Genomic DNA, 23,805 nt, shown 5'->3' with positions numbered 1-23,805 from the left:
GTTTGAGAATTGCCAAAATCGTCCATGAGAGTTAACAATACATTTTAACTGAGTTTGTCATTTGGATGGAAACAACAACAAAAACGAAACCTTAAGGACCCAGATACAATAAATTTCATTTTTAGACTAAAGTGACAAAAGTGATCTAAACTCATGGACATTTTGGTATTTTTACTCTTTTTATAATTGATAAACACAAAACAAAACAAAGTAAATTAGTTTATATATGATGGTGGTGGTTGTGGAAGAGATTAGTGTAATGAGGTATATTAATCTAAGAAAAAGACAAAAGATGACTTGGAAGGAATCATAATTTACGTAATTTGTATGAAAGTTGACAATATTCTGAATTTATCATAAAAGCCAGCCAATGTTAATTACAAGGAGGGGGTGGTGATCACTTATCACTCACAACTACCAATCAAGTTTCGTCATGTCATCAACCATTATTCCATCACTCAAAATCTTTTTTAGTGGAAATGCCTATTACTCACAACACCTAACGATAAACCCTCACACCCCCTCACATTCTTCCTTCCATCACGCGTGAATTTTATCACGCCAAACCACTTTGAAACTTCCACGCGTTGAATTAATACATCACGGACAAAAATTTGTCCACCCCGGGTCCCCTTAGTAACACGAAAATACCATTAGTGTGTGGTTTAAGTTTTTACATCTAATTTTCCGTTGTTGGTTGTCTGTGGCGGTGGTGTGTCACTGGTGCTATTTGACACGGTTTTACGACTCCACCGTAACACATGGGCTTAATACTAATTATTCATTTAACAAAACATATGAAGATCATTGTCGACCCATTTCATTTAAAAATATTAAATAATTTCGTTACTAAATGATTTTATAATTTGAGAAATCTCGACAAAGTTTGGCTTGTTTTGTGAATTCTATCTATAATTAACTAAGTATATATACTAGAAAATCTCTAACTTATGGGTATCAAATATTTCACAATGATGAGTTTTGATTATTATCAGTTTCAACCTCACAAATAATGCTCTTAGTTGCTTGTAATATATATGTTGGTAAATTTGAACTACTGATTCTCCGGTGCCTGCTTATCGCTCTTTCTAATAGACACCAACGATTGTTTTGCCCAACGCTTGAGATTCATAGGCTTTTTCCCTCTCGTGTGTCTTATGGTAGTGATTGCGATAGCCAGATCGTTAGGGAACAGCGTCTGCCATACAAAGGCGTGGAGCAGGGTAGACACGAATAACACAAACACCATGGTTGACGAGAGGAATGACAGAGTCAGCGCGATGCCCTTGCTTATAACCCCCGGCCTATATTCTGCATACTTGATTGCTGTTACTGAAATCGTAGTCATTGAGAAGGTGTAAGACCACCATGCGACTGAGAACCTGCATTAGTTAGTTAGTTAGTTGGTTAGTTAGTTGAACGAATCATCAGGGGAGGTCTAGTTCACCTTATTATACCCGTTTTGTGTCAAACTGGTAGGTTGGACCAAGAACCGACTGTGGGACCGGAAACCAGGGGGTTGAACCAGATTTTGATTAAAAATTTTCAATTTTACCGTATTTATTTATATAATAATTATGACATCACCCGGTTCTTACATCCAGCCCGACCAATGGACTGGTAAGGAGACTGGTTCGACGTCTGATCTGGTCCTGAAAACACTAGTATCAATTACTTACTTGAATCCTATGAAGAAATTGAGGCGCACAACAAGTAATATATAGAGGAAGAGTGCAATGAAGTAGCAAGTCCTTGCAGAGCCATCAAATTCGCCATAGATAGCCTCCCAAGCGAGACTAGCAGAAGACGGAGCAGCAATAAACATTGAATAAACAGGGTGTAGCTCTTTAGGCAACGCTACACTAGTCGGCAGTCTCTGATACAAAGTCACAAACAACACAAGATAATGCGCAAACCCAACCGCCCAAAGAAACTTCCCCGCTTCCTTCCATCCAACTTTCGCAGCCAAAAGCGCCCCAACAAAGTTCCCCACAATTGACAAGTGAGAAGAGGGGTTAGCCACTTTGGAAAGCCTTCTCTTCCCTCCAGATAACCACTGCCCATAGATTTTCAGTTCCAGAAGGAAATACGGAGTCATGAAAGCGCACCATAGCGCTGGGTGAAGAGGCTTTTCGGCTAGCATAGGCGGAGCCCCTATGACCAAGAACATGCATACCACCCATGGTGCGAAAAAGAAGTTGATTCGCACAGGGTGGAAGTATTCTCTTCGGATTGCCTCGAAATAGAAGATGCATTTCAGTAGGTAAGTAATGGTGACACACACTAGTACCATTAGTGCTAAGATCCAAAGAACAAGGTTGATGTAAGGTGGGATGTGTAAGAACTTGGTGGCTGGACTAATGGCCAGATTGTGCCATAGTATTGCTTGGCTGCTCAACCCAAGGCACATCCCGAAACAACCAATCGGGAACCGAAGAAGAAACGGCCATGTTTCGTCTTTAGGTAGAAGAATGTCTTCAGTATCCTACAAAGTCGATATCTATTTTGGTTCAGTATAACAACCCAAAGAAATATGCTCAAAAGAATATCGGCACATGTTTTACATCGACTGACAACCATAAAAATAAATTTAAATTGGACAGCAGGATGGCCTGATCTTAAATTAATTGGAATATAACTTTAATGAAAAAGAAATGTAAAACTAAAACATTAAACATAAAGAAAAGTAAAATAAATAAAAATAATAAAGTCCACGAAAAAAACTCAATAAAGAAACAAAAATGCCAATAGGATGAAAACACTATTCACACAACTTGCTAATTGTAATTTACGTCAAAATGTGGACAAGTGGACAAATTAAAAACGTACATAAAAATAAGCATGGAACTTATTATATTTGACCTGACATATTTCCAAAGAAAATTTACGTCGAAACGTAAACTAACTGAATAGCGAGTAAACAACTGGTACGTACCTTGACTTGATCAAGCTCCGGTCCGGTAAGAGCAGCAAAATACCTACCAGCAGGAACACTCTTATTAACAGATTCATCAAGAAGCCCAACACCTTCCTCACCCTTATCAACCCCACTTTCTTTTCTCAATGGCAACATGAAAGAGTTTTGTTTTCCAAGTGTGGATTTGGTTCTAAACATATTAAAATCACCTTTCTTGCCATTTATCTCCACCCCGTGAGACGAAGAAAAACCACCAAAACTATTGCCGCTTCTTGGAAGCGTTTTGATCTCATTATTTTGTGCTTTGTTAAGCTTTGAGACGCCGGTTTCTAATGAGACCTGCCTGCTGAAACTAGCATTTCTTTTGCCTTGTCGAAAATTCGTCACATGTGGGCGTGACATTTTGTAGTTGTGATGATTAGCTTGTTGTTTCTTTTCCACCTCGTGTTCTTCTTCTTCTTCCTCTTCTTCAGGAACTGCTTCATGGATGTCAACAAAATGGTTTTGTATATTTCGCTCCTTAACCATATTAACTGGTGGTTTTTGTACTCTTTTATTTGATTTAGTTTGTTAAGTTATATATTGTAACAATGTAATCACATGCATGTGACTTTTGTGGGAGATCACGAGATAATGGTGATTACTGATTAATCTTGTGGTCTATGTTTGCATTGTGTAAAAGATTGGAAGGGATATCTCGTGAGAGAAGATAAGCAATTTGCTTTTTGTTCCAACTCAACTTTTCTTTTTTCACTTTTAGTTGTCAAAATGATCATGCATGTACAAAGTTCTGAAAATAAAAAGCAAATAGTTTTTATAACACACTGACTGTTTTATCATTTACGTGTAGGTTTTGGGCAACCGGGAAAATTGGTCGAAACCGGTGGGTGATAGAGAGCACATCGAGCGAGTGAAAAATTGAGTACGTGGTCAAGAAGATAGGAAAATTCAGAAGAAAAACTGAAAAAGGAACTCTCTCTTGCTTATTATTCACGTGATATATCCTTTTATTTTTACTAGTTGTATGTGCGTTCTCACTTTTTAGGCAAACCAGGGTGGTCAGTGATGACTTAAATATCACGCGTGATTGTCCACAAAACACCATCGTCACCAACATCTACAACGCGTGCGTCAATCTTTCAACGCGTGGTATTTTTGACGCGTGATGGTTTTGATTGTTTGAGGGAAATTGGTGGGTTGTGAGGGAAATTTGTTAAGTGTAGTGACTGATGAGTATTTCCACTAAAATCCATCATTAATGATGGAATAATAGTTGATGACATGACGGAACTTGATTGAAAGTTGTGAATGACTGATGACTGATGGGTGATGAGTGATGACCACCCTTACACCCTTATTAACGGTGACTTTTAGGCTCCTGCACTTTTTAAATTGGAGAGGCTCGTTAGTCGATTCCGGCCAGACTATGTTATCTTAACTAAACCCACACTGGTTTCAGAGTTTGGTTTGAGTGTTTCCCCGGAAAACCATACCGCTAACTGTTACTTGACACCAAGCCCACGTTGCCTTCAGAGATTGGCTTGGGTGTTCCCCCGGGAAACCATACCGCCGACTGCCACTTAACAGACGTTGTGCCACAACAAGAGCTGAACATTCTCTGGCGTAACACACGGTGGGATGAAAACTCGGGTGGGCTCAGGATAGAACCTGGCACCTCTGCAAGGAGGCTTGGGTTCGATCCTTGAGCCACCATTGCTTAATCCACCAAAGTGACACAAGTGGAGATTGAACCTGGGTCTCCATTGGAGAACCCAAGCGCCCATGATCTCTAGATCAAGTGATGTAAAGTTCGCATTTCTCTTGAGAGATGCAGGTTCAACTCCCACTTGGTGCAGAGTGAGGCACTGGTAGGCAATGTTAAGAAACCTACGGAAACCTGGGTTCGATCCTTGAGCCAAACAGGTTTTTTTTCTGGTAATTTCACCATCGTGCCTATGGGCGGGTGGGTTACCGGATTTTCCCCGAAATTGGTGGTGGACTCGGGTTACTCTCGGAGTACTCCGTTTGGTCCAGTGGGTGCCCCAAGAGTGCTCAGAATTGATTCTGTTGACCGTTCAAAAAAAATTGGAGAACTCAAGCCTCTCTACCACATTAGCACGCCATATTATTTATTTATTATTTTTAATTAAAAAATTTATAATAAACTAAAACAAAAAATATTAAAAAATAAATGATAAAATAATATTTAATTTTTTAAATGGCTTCTTTTCCAACGGTTTCTTTCAAGCGGCTATTTTTTCCGATGCCTATAAATTTAGTTCGTTTATTAACTCACACTTGTACTTCTCAATTCACAATTCATCCCGGGCGTCGTTATCGATTGGATGGTCGTGATAGCGATCATGACGTGTCATCTCCTGTGTCCTTCCTAGGTTATTGGGCCCAAAGTAATTAGGGTTTATGAGTGTTTAACTATGACTTATTATGTTTAATTAGGTTTAAGTAATGTTTTAATTAGGTTTATATAATATTTTAATTATGTATGTGTAATATTTTAAACTAGTATCGATGACTCACGCTTTGCAGCAGAATCGTTAAGCCGAACAAAAAGTAAACATAAAAATGATAAATCACGCACGCTATGGCATGGTAACTCGCAAAAATTAGGCCAAAAAAGAAAAAAATACAAAAGAACTAAGTCGGCTTAGGACCCACAAGTTTCAAAAGAGCCGTTAAACCGTAACAAAATAAACATAAAAACATTGAACCACATGCGCGCGTTGCAGCATGTAATTTTATAACAGATGTAAAGTACAAGGGCACCATAGTTGAAAATGAACATGTGTTGGGGTTAAAAATAGAAATTGTTATGTGACAAATATGTAAAAAATAAAAACTATATGGTTAAAAGTGTAAAAGATAAAAACTTCGAGGCTATGTAAAAGACGAAAAGAGTTAAAAGTATATAAGATAAAAAGCAAAGAATTAAAAGAAAAGAAAAATGAATAGTGTTTTTGTGAGGGGAGAATATCTTGAGTTAAGTTTGCGTACAAATACTCTTAATGTATAAAACGTACGAAATGCATGAAAAAGTAAAAAAAAAAAAAAACGCGGTAACATTTTTCGTAATTATCATAGAAGATCCAAATTATCTTGAGTTAAGTTTGCGTACAAATACTCTTAATTACCATACAAGATCAAAATTATCTTACAAGATCATTTGTAGAGTAATTACGATACTCTATAAAATTACTCTAAAAGATCGAAATTACCCTACAAGATTATTTTACAAATTACCCTATAAGATTATTTGTAGAGTAATTTTGAAAGTTCTTCTATGAGTAAAATAATTACAAAAATGTCACTGCATTTTTTCAGAAAAACTTTCAGTTTGGTTTGTACATTTTATATGTTAAAGTTATTTTACAAAATTACCTACAACATTTTTTTTCTTTATATATTTTTCAAAATTCAGAATAATGTTTTATGTTTATCATCAGCCGTACTTTTCATCCCATGGTTGCGTGTTGAGCAAGGCAAAATCGACGGTTATTACGTATATGAGTATCGAGCAAGGCAGTTCGGTAGAGTCGCATATATATACACACACCTTTTATCAAACGCACTTCCGTTAAACATAATCAAACCCTAAATTCCACACACAGTTTGTTGATTTATAGGGTTTATTATACCAAAAACCTCTTTGAATTCTGTTTTTTATTTCGATTGATTTTTCTGTTTCGATTGATTTTTTTCTGTTTCGATTGATTTTGTAGTTGATTAAGATGGCGAATATCAACCATAGAAAACGACGTCGTGTTGAAGAAGAGAGTGTTCTTACAATAACCGAAGAAGAATTAGGTGTTTACCAGCCGAAAACAAAGGAAACTGAAGCTGCATATGAAACAATGCTTAGTATCATCCAGCAACAGTTAGGTGGTCAACCTATGAGTATTGTTACTGCTGCTGCACATGAGATTCTAGCTCTTCTTAACCATAATAAGAATCACGACAACAACAAGAAGAAGAAAGATATTGAGAAGCTGTTGAATCCCATCTCGAATGCGGTTTTCCATCAGTTGGTTTCTGTTGCGACGGTTATAACGGATTTCGACAATGCAGATGGTGACGCTGAAGATGTCGTCAATGTTGGTGTATCGGTTGAGTTTGATGATAATGATGATGATGAAGAGAGTGAAGTTGATGTTATGCAAGAAGAAGAAGAAGAATATGATGGGAATGCGGTTATGCGAATGGATGATGGAGTTTCAGAAGAAGTTAACGAGGGAATGTGGTGGCTTGATGTACAGGACATCGATGCGTATTGGCTTCAGAGGAAGATTTCCGAGGCTTATGAACGGCGGATTGATCCGCAAGAGAGCCAGAAGCTTGCGGAAGAGGTGTTAAAGATTCTCGAAGAAGTTAATGATGATGACCTTGAAGTTGAAACTAAGTTACTGGTGTGTCTCGAGTTTGATAAGTTTAGTCTTGTGAAGTACCTTTTAAGGAACCGTGTGAAGATTGTGTGGTGTACGCGGTTAGCTAGAGCCGAAGATCAAGAACAGAGGAAACAGATTGAAGAAAGGATGAGGGATCTAGGGCCTGATTTGGTTGCATTGTTGGAACAGTTGCATGGCACAAGAGCGACTGCAATTAAAAGACGGTTGAAGGAAGACCGAGATCAAAGGGAACTTGTTGATCGTGATGCTGAAAACGCTTGGTTAAACAGTCAACGAGAGTTGGTTGATCTCGAGAGCATTTCGTTTCACCAAGGTGGTCTTTTAATGGCGAATAAAAAGTGTGAGCTTCCTTCAGGGTCATATAGGACCAACGGTAAAGGATACGAAGAATTTCACGTACCAGCATTGAAGCGCAAACCGCTTGCTTCTGATGAAAAGCTTGTAAATATTTCAGCGATGCCAAATTGGGCGCAAATGGCTTTCGAGGGAATGACTGCATTAAACAGGGTTCAGAGTAAAGTTTACGAGACTGCGTTATTCAAATCCGACAATATATTACTGTGTGCGCCCACTGGAGCCGGGAAGACCAATGTTGCTATGCTCACCATTCTTCAACAGATCGGTTTGCATATGAATGAAGATGGTTCGTTTAACCACAGTGATTACAAGATAGTCTATGTGGCACCAATGAAAGCTCTGGTGGCTGAAGTGGTAGGGAATTTGTCTAACCGTTTGAAGCGCTATGGTGTCACGGTGATGGAGTTGAGTGGCGACCAGACTTTGACCAGACAACAGATCGACGAAACGCAAATCATCGTCACGACTCCTGAGAAGTGGGATATTATAACTAGAAAATCAGGAGACGTTACTTATACACGACTCGTAAAGCTTATAGTTATTGATGAAATACATCTCTTGCATGATAACCGAGGGCCTGTACTTGAAAGTATTGTTGCAAGGACCGTTAGACAAATTGAGACAACAAAGGAACATATTCGGTTGGTTGGGCTATCTGCCACCCTTCCGAACTATGATGACGTGGCGTTGTTTTTGCGAGTTGACTTAAAGAAAGGTCTCTTTTATTTTGACAATAGTTACAGACCATGCCCGCTTGCTCAGCAGTATATTGGAATCACCGTAAAGAAGCCCTTGCAGAGGTTTCAATTGATGAATGATATTTGTTATGAAAAGGTAATCAGTGTGGCGGGAAAGCATCAGGTGCTTATATTTGTGCATTCAAGGAACGAAACAACAAAGACTGCACGTGCTATAAGAGACACTGCTCTTGCTAACAACACGTTAGGGATCTTTTTGAAAGACGATAGTGCAAGCCGTGAGATTCTTCGTGAACATACCGCGCTTGTGAAAAACAATGATCTTAAGGATCTTTTGCCTTATGGTTTAGCGATTCATAATGCAGGAATGACTAGGGCTGACCGTGAATTGGTTGAGTTGTTATTTGCTAATGGACACATTCAAGTACTGGTTTCAACTGCCACTCTGGCATGGGGTGTGAACTTGCCGGCCCACACTGTGATTATCAAAGGAACACAGATTTATAATCCGGAAAAAGGAGCATGGACCGAGCTTAGCCCGCTGGATGTTATGCAGATGTTGGGTCGTGCAGGGCGACCGCAATATGATACCTGTGGTGAAGGAATTATTATAACCGGACATAGCGAGCTGCAGTATTATCTTTCGCTAATAAATCAACAGCTTCCAATCGAAAGTCAATTTGTTTCCAAGCTGGCTGATCAACTGAATGCAGAAATTGTTCTAGGAACTGTTCAAAATGCAAAAGAAGCCGTCAATTGGCTTAGTTACACGTATTTGTACATACGTATGGTGCGGAACCCTACACTTTATGGTTTATCTCCTGATGCTTTGAAGACGGATCGGTTACTTGAAGCTAGAAGAGCTGATCTGGTAAATTTAGTTTTCAATTGTGCCTAAATATGTTTTTTTTTTTTTTTTCTGAATTAGATTACCTTTTCTTGCAGGTTCATTCTGCAGCCACAATACTTGACAAAAACAACCTGGTGAAGTACGATAGAAAAAGCGGTTATTTTCAAGCGACTGATTTGGGTCGAATTGCAAGTTACTATTACATAACTCACGGAACGGTTGCCACGTACAATGAGCATTTGAAGCCTGCTATGAGTGATATTGAGCTATACAGATTGTTTTCACTGAGTGAGGAGTTCAAATACGTGACAGTAAGACGGGATGAAAAAATGGAACTTGTAAAGCTTTCGGATCGTGTTCCTATTCCCATCGTTGAAAGCTTAGAAGAACCCAGTGCAAAGATCAATGTGTTACTTCAAGCATATATTTCTCAGCTGAAGCTTGAAGGACACTCTTTGACTTCTGACATGGTCTTCATAACTCAGGTTGGTTTTATACTTATGGTCTTCATATACTTACCATGTATGCTCGTATATTATCATATATACCCATGCAAAATTATAAATATCATATATACCCTTACAAAGTAGTTAAAATATCATATATACCCAATTCCTTAAAAACAATTCAATAAAAGACAATTTTACCCTTATTTTTCTAAAAATTTGAAATCTCTTATAAGACCTTTAATTTCAGATATTCTATTTACTCATTTTTAGCTTAATTTATTTAGCTTAAATATTATATATGGAGAATACTATTGTTTATGGGAAAAAATAAAAACAAAAAATGGGTAAAAATAAATTTAAGCTTAACACGTGTTATATAAAAATCTGAAGTTAAAAGATGAGCATATATGAAAACTTAGAAGTTAAAAAAAATAAGGGTAAAATGATTCTTTATTAGATTGTATTTAATAAATTGGGTATATATATAATATTTCAATTATTTTGTAGAGAAAGGTTAACATACAAAAAGCCTTATCATACTTCACGTACGCGAGTATAGTAACCGTCAGATCAGGTCCATGCGTGATTAATCAGTCCCCTGCGTGATTATTTAAACGTGCGTGATTACATATACCTATGCGTGATTACATACCCTATGCGTGATTATGTACAAAAAATCCTGCATGCGTGATTAGGTATTTAAAGTTCATAACGTGCGTGATTTTCATATGTACGTGCGTCATTTTGTCACGTACGTTAACGTACGTTAAGGCGTTTTGTACATTATACTTTCTCTTATTTTGTAAGGGCATATATGAGAATTTTGGTTTTGGTTTTGGTTGAATATATATGAAATTTTTCAAGTTTGTAAAGGTATATATGAAACTAATCTTATATATTTTGTTGATTAAATCTTGTTTTTGGTTTTGCAGAGTGCGGGACGGCTGATGCGCGCTCTTTTTGAGATTGTATTGAAAAGAGGTTGGGCCGAGTTAGCCGAGAAAGCCTTAAACATGTGCAAAATGGTAAGTAAGAGGATCTGGAGTGTACAAACGCCTCTACGCCAATTTCACTGGATTAAAAACGATGTATTAATGAAACTGGAGAAAAAAGATTTAGCATGGGAAAGATATTATGATCTGTCATCACAGGAGCTAGGAGAGCTCGTTCATGCTCGAACATTAGGACGAGACCTTCACAAATGCATTCACCGATTCCCAAAACTTATCCTAGCAGCACATGTTCAACCAATCACCCGAAGCATCTTAAGAGTTGAACTCACTATCACTCCAGATTTTCAGTGGGAAGACGGTATTCATGGCTATGTTGAACCGTTTTGGGTGATTGTAGAAGATAATGACAGGGATGCAATTCTTCATAGCGAGTATTTCCTGCTGAAAAAACAGTATATCGATGAAGACCACACTTTAAACTTCACTCTACCGATATACGAACCTTTGCCACCTCAGTACTTTATTAAGGCTGTCTCAGACAAATGGCTCGGGTCAACATCGGTTTTACCTGTTTCATTCTCTCACTTAATCTTACCTGAAAAGTACCCACCACCAACCGAATTACTAGACTTGCAGCCACTTCCTGTAACCGCATTGAGAAACCCGTTATATGAAGCCCTTTATCCAGAATTCACACACTTCAATCCTGTTCAAACTCAAGTTTTCACAGTGTTGTACAATACTGATGACGATGCGTTGATTGCTGCACCGGCTGGAAGTGGGAAAACTATATGTGCTGAATTTTCTGTTTTACGAAATCATCAGAAAGGGCCCGATAACGTCATGCGTGCCGTTTATATTGCCCCTGTTGAAGCACTTGCTAAGAAGAGATCTAACGAATGGAAAAAGAAATTTGGGGACGGGCTCGGGTTGAGAGTTTGTGAGTTGACCGGGGAAACCACGACTGATTTGAAGTTACTTGAAAAAGGGCAGGTGATAATCAGCACTCCGGATAAGTGGGATGCGTTATCGCGTCGTTGGAAACAACACAAACATGTTCGACAAGTAAGTCTTTTTATTGTTGATCAGTTGCATCTTGTTGGGGGGCAAAATGGTCCTGTTTTGGAGGTTATTGTATCCAGGATGAGGTACATTGCAAGCCAGGGTCATAATATACGGATAGTGGCGTTATCGACTTCAGTTGCAAATGCTAAAGATTTGGGTGAATGGATGGGTGCAACGTCACACGGTATTTTCAATTTCTCGCCGGGTGTTCGGCCCAATCCTCTCGAGATTCATATTCAAGGCACAGATATAGCTAATTTCGAAACTCGGATGCAAGCAATGAGCAAACAGACTTACACTACTATTGTACGACATGCTAATAATAAAAACCCCGCCATTGTGTTTGTTCCTACAAGGAAACACACCCGCCTGACAGCTGTCGATCTGATGACATACTCGATTGCCGAAAGTAATTATCAGGGCGAGAAGATAGATAATAAGCATTTGTTCTTACTTCAATCTGAAAACGAGTTGGGCCCGTTTATTGATCGAATCCAGGAACCCGTGTTGAAGGAGACTTTGAAATATGGGGTGGGGTATCTACATGAGGGTGTCGCTCCCACTGACCAAGAAATAGTTAAGACACTGTTTGAAACTGGTTGCATTCAAGTATGTGTAATTAGTGGTGCTATGTGTTGGGGGGTCTCGCTTCGGGCACACTTAGTGGTTGTTATGGGCACACAGTATTACGATTGTCGGGAAACGGCCCACACTGACTACCCGATCACCGATCTTCTTCAAATGATGGGCCACACAAGCCGGCCACTTGTCGATAATTGTGGGAAGTGTGTTATTTTTTGTCATGGCCCGCGCGAAAAATACTACAAAAAGTTTTTGTTTGAACCGTTTCCAGTTGAAAGTCATTTGCAGCATCACCTACATGATAATTTGAATGCTGAGGTGGTTGTTAAAGTGGTTGCAAACAAACAAGACGCTGTTGATTATCTGACGTGGACGTTTATGTACCGTAGACTCACCCATAACCCGAACTACTACAATCTGCAAGGTGCAAGTCAAAGGCATATACAGGAACATCTATCGGAGCTTGTGGAGAACACGTTGAATGATTTGGAATCGAGTAAATGTGTTTTAATCAATGATGATTTTTACCTTTCGCCTCTTAATCTTGGTTTGATTGCTTCATATTATTACATTAGTTACACAACAATCGAACGGTTTAGTTCTTTGATTTCCAGTAAGACAAAGTTGAAGGGTCTTTTGGAGATTTTAGCTGCAGCATCTGAGTATGAGACGCTCCCGGTTCGACCCGGTGAAGAGGTATTGATCCGTAGGTTAATCAACCATCAACGGTTTTCGTTTGAAAACGTGAAATATGGGGACCCACATGTCAAGGCTTACGTGCTGCTGCAAGCTCATTTTTCAAGGCAGTTGGTAGGTGGAAATCTCGGCTCTGACCAGCGAGAAGTGGTTTTATCTGCTGGTAGGTTGCTGCAGGCTATGGTTGATGTTATCGCAAGCAACGGGTGGCTTAATTTAGCTCTTCTTGCAATGGAAGTTAGCCAAATGTTGACACAAGGAATGTGGGAACGGGATTCGGTTCTGTTGCAGCTGCCTCATTTCACTAAAGAATTAGCCAAACGGTGTCAAGAAAACCCAGGGAGAACTGTCGAGACGGTTTTTGATTTGGTTGAAATGGAAGATGACGAAAGGCGGGAGTTATTACAGATGTCGGATACTCACTTGATGGATATCGCAAAGTTTTGCAACCGTTATCCCGATATTGAACTGTCATATCAAGTGTTGGATAGTGATAATGTTAAGGCTGGGGAGGATTTTACTCTAGTGGTGACACTTGAACGGGATCTTGAGGGTACGACCGATGTGGGGCTAGTGGATGCCCCGAGATACCCAAAAGCGAAAGAAGAGGGATGGTGGGTTGTTGTTGGGGATACCGAAAGTAATGAGGTGCTTGCGAACAGGAGAGTTTACTTGCAGAGGAAGTCAAGGGTGGAACTTGATAATATAACTGCTCCAAGTGAACCGGGGGAGAAAAGGTTGACCCTGTATTTGATGTGTGATTCTTACGTGGGATGTGACCAGGAGTATAGCTTCGCTGTCGATGTTAAACCGGCAGCCCCTTAGGATGACAGCGAAGAGAATGATTTGCAAGTAGTATGTATTTATGGGCGGCTCAACGTTTTTGGAAGTCGAACACTAGTTTATCTTACAATTTGTCTTCTTTTTTTGTTTATGCAGTTTTTGCAACCAACTTTGAATAGTTGAATGATTTTGATGCCACTGTAATTGTAATAACTAATAACACACTGGGTTTTTGTTTTGAATGAACAAAAAGTAGTTTGGAGTGAACCCGAACGTGGCCTGTACCAACATTATATGTTAGCAACTTGAGCAGTTGAGATTTAATATGATCGCCAAAGGTGGATTGGCCGGTTGGGTATATGGTCAAAACGGGTTTTTATCTTATCTTGATATATATTTCTTGAGCTAAATCGTAGCAACTTGAGCTTTAATATGAACCTTTTACTGGATCTATTAGCGTCAACTCAGGAAACACCAATCAGGCACAACCCACATAATGTGTCAATGGGTTTGAGGTGCATTGGTAGCCCCATGATATGCTGGTGCATTGGTAGCCCCATAACCTTTCAAAGTGGAGGTGATAGGTTCGAGTCTCGCCTGAAGCAAAAGTGCTCTAGATTGAGCAAGAGGTTTTACCACAATGGGTTTTCGGGTGGTGGGTTTCCTCTTGAATGATGGCGGGCTGGGTCACTAGCGCCGTTTGCGTTCGCAGGCATAGGTGATCTTTTGCCATTAAGTTTACCCTGATGATCGGGCTTTTGTTAGTCGTTAAAAAAAAACTCACAAACTACCTTTAGAAGGAGGTATCACTTTTTATTAGTCTTAGTTGGAACTATTTAGCATGTCAAAACCATACCAAAATACAATAGAACTATTATAAACAAAAACCCACACCAAGTTAAATTTAGGGATGAGCTCAGTACTAACTGGTATGGGTATTAGAAATACCGGTACCAAAAATTCAAAAAACAGGTACCGGTACCGAAAATACCCGATACGGTACGGTTCGGTACTGGTACCGAACCGGTACCAAAAACGCTAAATGTCGGTACCGAATCAATACCGAAAATTGAGTCGGGTCGGGAAATTCAGTACCGGTACCAGTTCCGAACTAGTATCCGATACATACCATTTGTTCATGCCTATTTGAAATGGTTCGTTCCGAAACCGAGTATAAACTCTAAAGTGTAAACTTGAGCCTATTTACTAATTTTGGGCTTTTTGGGTTCTCACCCACTTTTTTAAACAGCAATGCCACAAGGCCCACAACTAACTACATTGCATGGGCTCCTCATTGGGTTCTCTGGACTCAGGAGCAACTCACTGGACCAGATATCTTGTTTTGGTTTAGATTTTTTTATTGGCTTGAACATTTTTTTTTTGTACAATTGTAGAGTTGTAGTTATTATATGCACGATAAAAAAACAGTTACTCAAATATAATGGCTAAGCAGATATGTGACAATGGATCTATGAAGCTAGCACTGATCTCACATGACACCGATACTACTTTTTTTTATGTGTTATATCGTATTGATAAGTAAAAAAAATCAAGTCACCGATGATGACTATATGATATTTTATTTAAAGTTTTAAAAAAAAAATTAGTTTATGATACACAATAACATTTATGTAAAAATGTAAGTGTTGAAATTGGAGGTAAAGATGGATCATACAATCAAAGTGCACATGTTGGTTGTTGGCATTATATTCATGTGGTCCATACAATAAGGGTCATCTATCTCATCTCAATAAAAAAACAAGGGATAGGTTAAAGCTACATTTTTTTAATTGTTCAATCTATTTATTAAAGGCTGTCTATATTTTACCCTTCTCATAACCTACCTCAGCTTTACTATTGATAGGATTTACCGAGTATGATGATGATGATTTGTTTGTTAAAGTTACCATCAACTCCACTCGATAAAGCAAGCAAATCCTAATATGATGTGTAAAATAAAATTGACTTAGATGACTTAGACAAACGGTATGGGCTAACCTTAAATTATCGTTTTAAATAACTAGTCTGAATGACTAGTTAGCGGTTTAACTTTCATCCGTTCATATTAACGAGTGTATTTTATCCATTATTTCCTAATGGGCTTGTTTGTTTACTTTGTGTTTATAAGAGTAGGGTCAAAGTTTGCAAAATGTTTCAAAAGTTAAACCTACATGATAGAAAAAATCATAGGAGTTCACCTTAGTTACAAATTGTGTTATTTATATAGATCCGGCCGAAAGTATATAAAATGAATAAAAAATACTATAGTTTATGTTGCTTCTGAAATTTAAGTTAATCAAATGATATAATGTCACTATATTGTTTTCCATTATACCTTTGATTTGATCTGGTTCAAATGACATGGACACTTTGGTTGCCTCTTTTTTTAAGTATTAAAAGTTAGATGTTCAATACAAAAATTTTCACTACAAAATTTAAATACATGATAATCTAATTTAGTAATCTAAATCTTGGTGAGTTGTATTGCACTGCACTGTCACTACATTGTTTGAACTTTAGATATACCATGAGTTCGATAATTTTTATATCATTTACAACACTTACGAAAACAACGAAAACAAGGACATTTTAGTAGATCTTCTTATCCAAATTGAATCTCATGAAGAGGAAAATAATCCAAATAAGTCCGCCAAACTGGTGGTCATGAAGATTTTGGATCAAACATGTTCCTTTAAACAAAAATATCAATCTGGTCGTGTCAAAACGGGTTTTAACCAAAATGTGCTTGGATTAAAACATATCATTTTAGAAAACAAATACTAAAATGGGTTTACCCCCTATGTATTTATTTTTATGACAACTAGTGGATGTTGCAATGGAGGTGGTGATGTCGTCTGAAAAGAATCTAAAGGTTTTTCATATATTGATAAACCATCTTCACATCTTTAAATATAGAGGTGTTATTGAGTTACAAGATAATGAGAATGCTAAAATGTGTATCTTAATATTCTAGCTTGAGATATAATAATGACAACAAACAAATTTAAAGATAAATGATAAATCAAACAAGAATAACTATGATAGATAATAGATGACAATAGAGATGCACAAACCAATTCAGGTTGAAACCAGGTTGAAAAAAGTGAAAGGATCGGGCTTGAAACTAGGTTCAAACCAATTTCAAAGCATAGGATTACAACCCGATTTCAATCATATGTTATGGTCAGTTCGATTCCTAATTTGTTCTTTTCAAACCCATTTCTATACTGGTCCAGTTACAAAATGGTTCCGCTTTTGTGTACCTCTGGCTAACAACGTAGATGGCGTCAAGTTGCCACCTGACACTAACGATGGATGATGACATTGTCATATTTAAACCCGTTACAAAAAACCGTTACAAGATACTAAGTTTAATAATAATAATAATATATCAAAACTTTCCAAGATAAGTTATGCTTGTGGAATGCATTTTAAAGAAAGCTATTGATGTTAAAAACTCCCATATATGTATAATCCATTTATTTGATAGTTTACAAGAATCCACAATAATTAACCGAAATGGATTTGGGACCCATTCATCGTTAATTTTGTCTCACCATTCATGATTAAAAACCATCTAATAAATGTCTCACCATTCATGACCAAAAACCATCTAATAAATGCATCAATTAATATAAAATAAAACCGATGTCACCATGCATATACATATACATACACATACACATACACATACATATACATACACATACACATACACATACATACATAACCTTCCAACACACACATACATATACATACACATACACATACACATGCACATACACACTCACATACACATACCCATGAATTATTTTCTGATAGCGTAGATGAGGGGTTTAACCATATTTTCAAGGGGTGCGATCGGGTTTTCTATCTAAAAAGTACACTATTTTTTTCTCAACGGGTGTGTCTGCCCATTCATCCGTCAACATAGGTCCACCCATGTACATCATCATCATCACACTCATTAAATCTCACCAATAGCAAAAATAAGGTAGAGTCTGAGAAGGGTAAGATGTAGACAGCCTTACCTCTACCCCATAGAAATAGAGAGACTGTTTTCAGTGAGACCCCGACTCGATATCAATAAACATAAGCATATACATACACACACATTAACTTATACATACATACCTATTAAAACATACATACATAGATGTATGTATATGGTTGAAAAATAATGTTGGGATGGCGATAAAACCTTATCTTATTCATGAGAGGTTCTTTTGACGACCTTAAAGAGACCAAACACAATTTTCCACCACTCAAACCGTACACCCCTATCTCATTCGCAAAGGCCAACCAACCATTTTATTTTTTTCTTTATTTAATTTAATATTTATAAATAACCTCTCTTATTCCCATTCATCAACTTCCGCTTTTCTCTTTCCTTCGCCGCCACCACAACCACTTTTCCGGCCACTCTCCGCCCCTCCTCCGGTAAGTCCCCCATTCCCCACATTCTCAACTCACTCATTCTTCATTCTTTTGTCATTTCATTTGCTTATTGATCGTAGAATACAACTCCATTTTCAAGATTGTTCCGTGCATTGGGTACTGTTGTATCGACACTCGTTATAACTTACGATAAAAAAAAGAACAACTCATTTTTTATTTTAAAAAAGATTTAACAGAATTCAGTCGGGATCGGTTTAGTTTGTATGCCGAAAGATAGATCCCAAAAAATAAACGTGTTTTACATCAACTGAAAACCATAAAAACGATATTGATATCGTTACGAATGTTGTTGGATTGGAATTGGTTTTGTTTATTTTATTCATTCTTTTGGAGGAAGCATGATGGGTGGTTGTGGAAGTTGACCTAGTCAAACATGCCAAGTGACAATCCAACATTGGCTTTGTAATTGCAGATCTATTTTTAGTTTTTAATAATTGTTTGACATAAACAATTCATATTTTATTTATTCTTACCTGCATCTGCATTGTTTTCCATGTGATAAGGAGAGAAAAAGACCAAACTGCCCTTGTACTTGTATGCTAGTCAATGCAACATGTTGCCTTGATCAGATTCTGCAGTATTTTTATTTTTAATTTTTAATCTTTAATCTTTTTTTTTATAATTAAAGATGATCATATAATAAGTAGATTGCGTCACACAACATCTCATTTTTGCCTTTTGAATCTGATACTATAATACTGTTTTAAAGCAAGAGTGAGTCATATACATTAAATTAAGATAAACCATAAAGATTAAGGAAACTAATCCCAATATGTTTGGATAAAGTTTGTATAAATAGAGGCAAAAAGTAAATCACTAATAAGTAATAAACAAATATGTATAAAGTATAACTGTATAGGTAAGCCACTTTATCAAGTTGCAATAAGTTAGTGGTACTAAAAGTGCTTGATTGATTGTAGTGGTGGGACTGGAATATTAAAAAAAATATGCATAACATATTCAAACATGCATGAGGGACCTTGTGTACCTTAAAATTTATTTTTTGAGTTAATTACTGTTTTCGTCCCCGTGGTTTGTCAAAAATCACTATTTCAGTCCATTAGTTTAAAAATTGCAATTTCAGTCCCTGTGGTTTCACTTTCGTAACCATTTAAGTCCCTGTGGTTTCACTTTTGTAACCATTTCAATCTATTATTCTGTTAAGTACAGGGACTGAAATAGTTACGAGGTGGACTGAAATGGTTACGAAAGTGAAACCATAGGGACTGAAATCGCAATTTTTAAACTAATGGACTGAAATAGTAATTTTTGACAAACCACAGGGACGAAAACAGTAATTAACTCTTATTTTTTTGTACTTTGTAGGGTATAAAAATTAAAAATAAATGAATTTTTGTTAGTCGGAAATGAAATAATTTCGTACGAAAGTGCATACTTTTGTCAAAAGTTCTAGATCTGCCACTGCAAACACTGCAAACACGACGGAAAGCTTTCTATGTTACTATGACTATAGATCTCAGTAAACGAGATTAGTTACGTTTTAACAAACTTTAACAAACGAGATTGGTTACTATGAGTCTATGACCGAACCTGCATTGTTGACTTTTTACTTTATTTATTGACATTATTTTTTTTTTTTTTTTGTGTTGAATGATGTGATTAGGTGAAAATGGCGCAATGTTTGGCTCCTTCGGTGCAATGGCAGATGCGGTTAACAAAGAATGCGATGGAACCAAGCTGTATGTCGTCCAAAATGTTTAACTCTTTTTCTTTGAAGCCAAGCAAGAAAGGAGCCATCAAAACCGCCACAAAATTTAGAATATGCGCTTCTGCAAGTGGCACGATTAACAGGATGGAAGACCTACTAAACTTGGACGTAACTCCTTACACCGATAAGATCATCGCTGAATACATCTGGTAAGTTTTTTTCCTTGAATATTAAATAAAAAAGATTTTGTATTCACATACATAAATATTTCATATGTTCTGAAACAGGATCGGAGGTTCTGGGACAGACGTTCGCAGCAAATCAAGGGTATGTTAGCTTTTGACGCTTTGATTATATATAATAATAATAATAATAATAATAATAATAATAATAATAATAATAATAATAATAATAATAATCAAAACTATAGCTATGTTGAAAGAAAAAAAGGTTTTATTTTATTTTTTTATTTAGTTTTTATTTTTTTTGTAGACACTCTCGAAACCAGTTGAGCATCCTTCTGAGCTTCCAAAGTGGAACTACGATGGATCAAGTACCGGACAAGCACCCGGAGAAGACAGTGAAGTTATCTTATAGTAAGTCTTAAACACTCATAAATTTTAATATATATATATATATATTTTGTGGTGATGTAACTGTAGTTGAAATTCAATTTTCCAGCCCGCAGGCGATCTTTAGGGATCCTTTCCGTGGTGGGAACAACATATTGGTGCGTATAATATTTATGAATCTTAAGTAATTTTTCTATATATATAAGCTGCAAAGTAAAATTTTTTCTATAGATTAGCTTAACTCTAATTTGTATTTTTTTTATAGGTGATCTGTGATGCTTACACACCACAAGGCGAGCCCATCCCTACAAACAAACGTGCTAAGGCTGCTGAGATTTTCAGTGATCCTAAAGTCGTACAACAGGTGCCCTGGTAGGTTTTTCTGTTGAAAATCTTTTTTAGTGCAACTAAACTTTAAAGATTAATTGCATTTGGTAATTTTATATCTCCTTTCTATATAGAGGGGTATTAATTCATTCGAAAAACAAATAGACAGAAGTCGGTGTATGTTAATATTCTGTATTTAGACTAACTGATTAATTTGGTTAACCGAATCTGATTTTAGGTTTGGAATTGAGCAAGAGTACACTTTGCTTCAACCAGATGTGAAGTGGCCTTTGGGTTGGCCTGTTGGAGGCTACCCTGGTCCACAGGTACTATTCATCATTTTTTTTAATCAAATTTGACACACCAGTTATACATATAAAGTTCAAAATATTTTGGACAAAAAGTATCGGTTTTGATCCGAACCCATTTTGACCTGCCCATTTTGCCACATATAGAAACAACAGTTGTTTTATTTTAATCAACCTATATATATATTTAAAACTACAGGGTCCGTACTACTGTGGTGCTGGAGCGGATAAGTCATTTGGAAGAGACATATCAGATGCACATTACAAGGCCTGCTTATATGCCGGAATTAACATCAGTGGAACCAACGGAGAAGTTATGCCCGGACAGGTTTTTTCCTACTCATTCTCTGTATTAATTAATTAATTAATTATAATATCATATACAGAAATATCATATCCGCAATCATTGTTTACAGTGGGAATTTCAAGTTGGTCCAAGTGTCGGAATTGAAGCCGGAGACCATATTTGGTGTGCTAGATACCTCCTTGAGGTAATTTATCTAAATCATTGTTATTCTAAACTATGCAGTATTTCTTAAAACATTTTATTTTAATCAGAAATTATAAGCTAAGCTTATTTCTTGCGTAATTATTTTTTTTTTCTACAGAGAATTACTGAGCAAGCCGGTGTTGTCCTGACACTTGACCCTAAGCCCATTGAGGTAATGTAATGGAATGCTTTATTTGCGCTTTTAGTTTGTAATAGAAATATTTAACTCGATAAATATATCTGGTTTGCATTGACAGGGAGACTGGAATGGAGCAGGATGCCACACTAACTACAGGTACTTAGTCATTACTTATTACCATTTAGGAGTAAATTTTTAAAAGAGTAAAGTACACGGATGGTCCCTGTGGTTTACCGAAATTTTGGATTTGGTCCCTAGCTTCCAAAAGTATACAGGTGGTCCCTGTCGTTTGCAGTTTGTAACACATTTAGTCCACAGCCAACAAATCTAAAGGTTTTAGCATGTCCAAGTTAGTAGGGCTGTAAACGAATCGAACGAACACGAACAAGACCTTGTTCGTGTTCGTTTGTTAAAAAATATATGTGTTCGCGAACCGTTCACGAACACTTATCGAACGGGATTTTATGTTTGTGTTCGTTTGTTAAGGAAATGAACTTGTTCGTGTTCGTTTGTGTTTGTTTGTTAATTTTTGGCAACGAACGTTGACGAACACAAATGAGCACAAACTAATGTTCATGAACACAAATGGAAATAAACGAACACAAACAATCGTTCATGAACAGAATATATAATACACTGACACTTATTAAATATTTAATTTGTCACAATTTTGATATATTTAAATAAATATAAAAGATAAAAACACTAATGAACTATCAAACACAAGCGAACACGTTACCGAACGTTCACGAACATAAACGAACGAACGCGACCTCTGTTCATGTTTGTTCATTTAACTAAACGAACGAAATTTCTTGTTCGTGTTCGTTTGTTTAATAAACGAACGAACACAAATGAACTTCCTGCCGAACGGTTCACGAACTGTTCGCCAAACGTTTGGTTCGTTTACAGCCCTACAAGTTAGGGACTAAATGCGTTACAAAGTGCAAACCATAGGGACCATTCATGTACTTTAGGAAAATGCTGGGGACTAAACGCGTTACAAAGTACCAACCACAGGGACCATCTATGTACTTTTGAAAGGCTAGGGACCAAATTCATAATTTTGATAAACCACAGGGACCATTCGTGTACTTTACTCTTTTTAAAATATATATTCTTATATTGTGTTTTAAATTTGCAGTACAAAGGCCATGAGAGAAGACGGTGGATTTGAGGTGATCAAAAAGGCGATCCTAAACCTTTCGCTTCGCCACACTGAACACATCAGTGCTTACGGAGAAGGAAACGAAAGAAGATTGACAGGGAAACATGAAACCGCCAGCATTAACCAATTTTCATGGGTATACAAAACATATATTATCTACAATTTAACAATATATAACTACACGTAATGGTTTTCAAACGTTTCTTAACCGTTATATTTGGCTTTTGGTCAACTTGCAGGGAGTAGCTAATCGTGGCTGCTCAATCCGTGTGGGGCGTGACACTGAGAAAGCAGGCAAAGGTATTAGTTTTTTGTTTTATAATGTTATTTGTAACATTTATAATAAATTCTAAATCTTACATTTTTACATTATTCTCATTTTAAATTCTGTTTTATTATGGTTGGTGTGTAGGTTACTTGGAAGACAGGCGTCCGGCATCAAACATGGACCCGTATACAGTGACAGGATTACTTGCGGAAACCACCATCCTGTGGGAGCCTACACTCGAGGCTGAAGCCCTCGCTGCTCAGAAGTTGGCGTTGAACGTGTAGGGTTGATGCGTACACTCTTTGAAAGCTCGGTTTTCTGTTTCTAGTTTGATTTCTTCGACGTCTTGTAAATAAAGGTCCCAAAAAGTCATCATATTTAAAGCTTTTTGTAGCAACTGGGTGGTTTTTATGAGATGATTATTGGACAGTTTATGCACATTTTGATGTGTGTATAAGTACACTTGGGTATGTTATATTATATTAATAAGGCTTGGCAATTCGGATCGTGTTTGGGTTAACGGGTTGTGTCTAGTTTGATCTAAATATGTTGGTGTCAGCTTTCTGCCAACCTATTTTCCACATAGTTTCAATTCATATTCAATTTAGTTTGTGTCGTTTAAATCATGTTGGTGT

At 37.1% G+C, this 23,805-nt stretch overlaps 3 protein-coding genes across 3 annotated transcripts; 2 read left to right on the top strand and 1 right to left on the bottom strand.

Moving 5' to 3' along the window:
- Positions 1–930: 930 nt before the first annotated feature.
- On the bottom strand, positions 931–3,470 carry LOC110894102 (guard cell S-type anion channel SLAC1). The gene is made up of 3 exons (XM_022141275.2): positions 2,936–3,470; positions 1,680–2,485; positions 931–1,382 (listed from the first exon to the last, which is right to left on the bottom strand). Exons 1-3 carry the CDS (start codon positions 3,443–3,445, stop codon positions 1,055–1,057), a joined length of 1,644 nt encoding a protein of 547 aa, XP_021996967.1. The 5' UTR covers positions 3,446–3,470; the 3' UTR covers positions 931–1,054.
- Positions 3,471–6,519: 3,049 nt separating this feature from the next.
- LOC110894103 (DExH-box ATP-dependent RNA helicase DExH12) lies at positions 6,520–13,969 on the top strand. Its single transcript, XM_022141276.2, has 3 exons — positions 6,520–9,264; positions 9,339–9,728; positions 10,625–13,969. Exons 1-3 carry the CDS (start codon positions 6,664–6,666, stop codon positions 13,811–13,813), a joined length of 6,180 nt encoding a protein of 2,059 aa, XP_021996968.1. The 5' UTR covers positions 6,520–6,663; the 3' UTR covers positions 13,814–13,969.
- Positions 13,970–18,005: 4,036 nt separating this feature from the next.
- Positions 18,006–23,671, top strand: LOC110894104 (glutamine synthetase, chloroplastic). The gene is made up of 14 exons (XM_022141278.2): positions 18,006–18,211; positions 19,854–20,107; positions 20,186–20,225; positions 20,391–20,494; positions 20,580–20,628; positions 20,736–20,842; positions 21,036–21,123; positions 21,305–21,433; positions 21,522–21,596; positions 21,714–21,767; positions 21,853–21,890; positions 22,879–23,038; positions 23,142–23,202; positions 23,315–23,671. Exons 2-14 carry the CDS (start codon positions 19,860–19,862, stop codon positions 23,452–23,454), a joined length of 1,293 nt encoding a protein of 430 aa, XP_021996970.1. The 5' UTR covers positions 18,006–18,211; positions 19,854–19,859; the 3' UTR covers positions 23,455–23,671.
- The last annotated feature ends 134 nt before the right edge of the window (positions 23,672–23,805 follow it).

This window comes from Helianthus annuus, chromosome 12 (genome assembly GCF_002127325.2).
Source record: "Helianthus annuus cultivar XRQ/B chromosome 12, HanXRQr2.0-SUNRISE, whole genome shotgun sequence".
NCBI lineage: Eukaryota > Viridiplantae > Streptophyta > Magnoliopsida > Asterales > Asteraceae > Helianthus > Helianthus annuus.
Note: the sequence above shows the minus strand (reverse complement) of the source record. Positions and strands in the feature narration are given on the sequence as shown.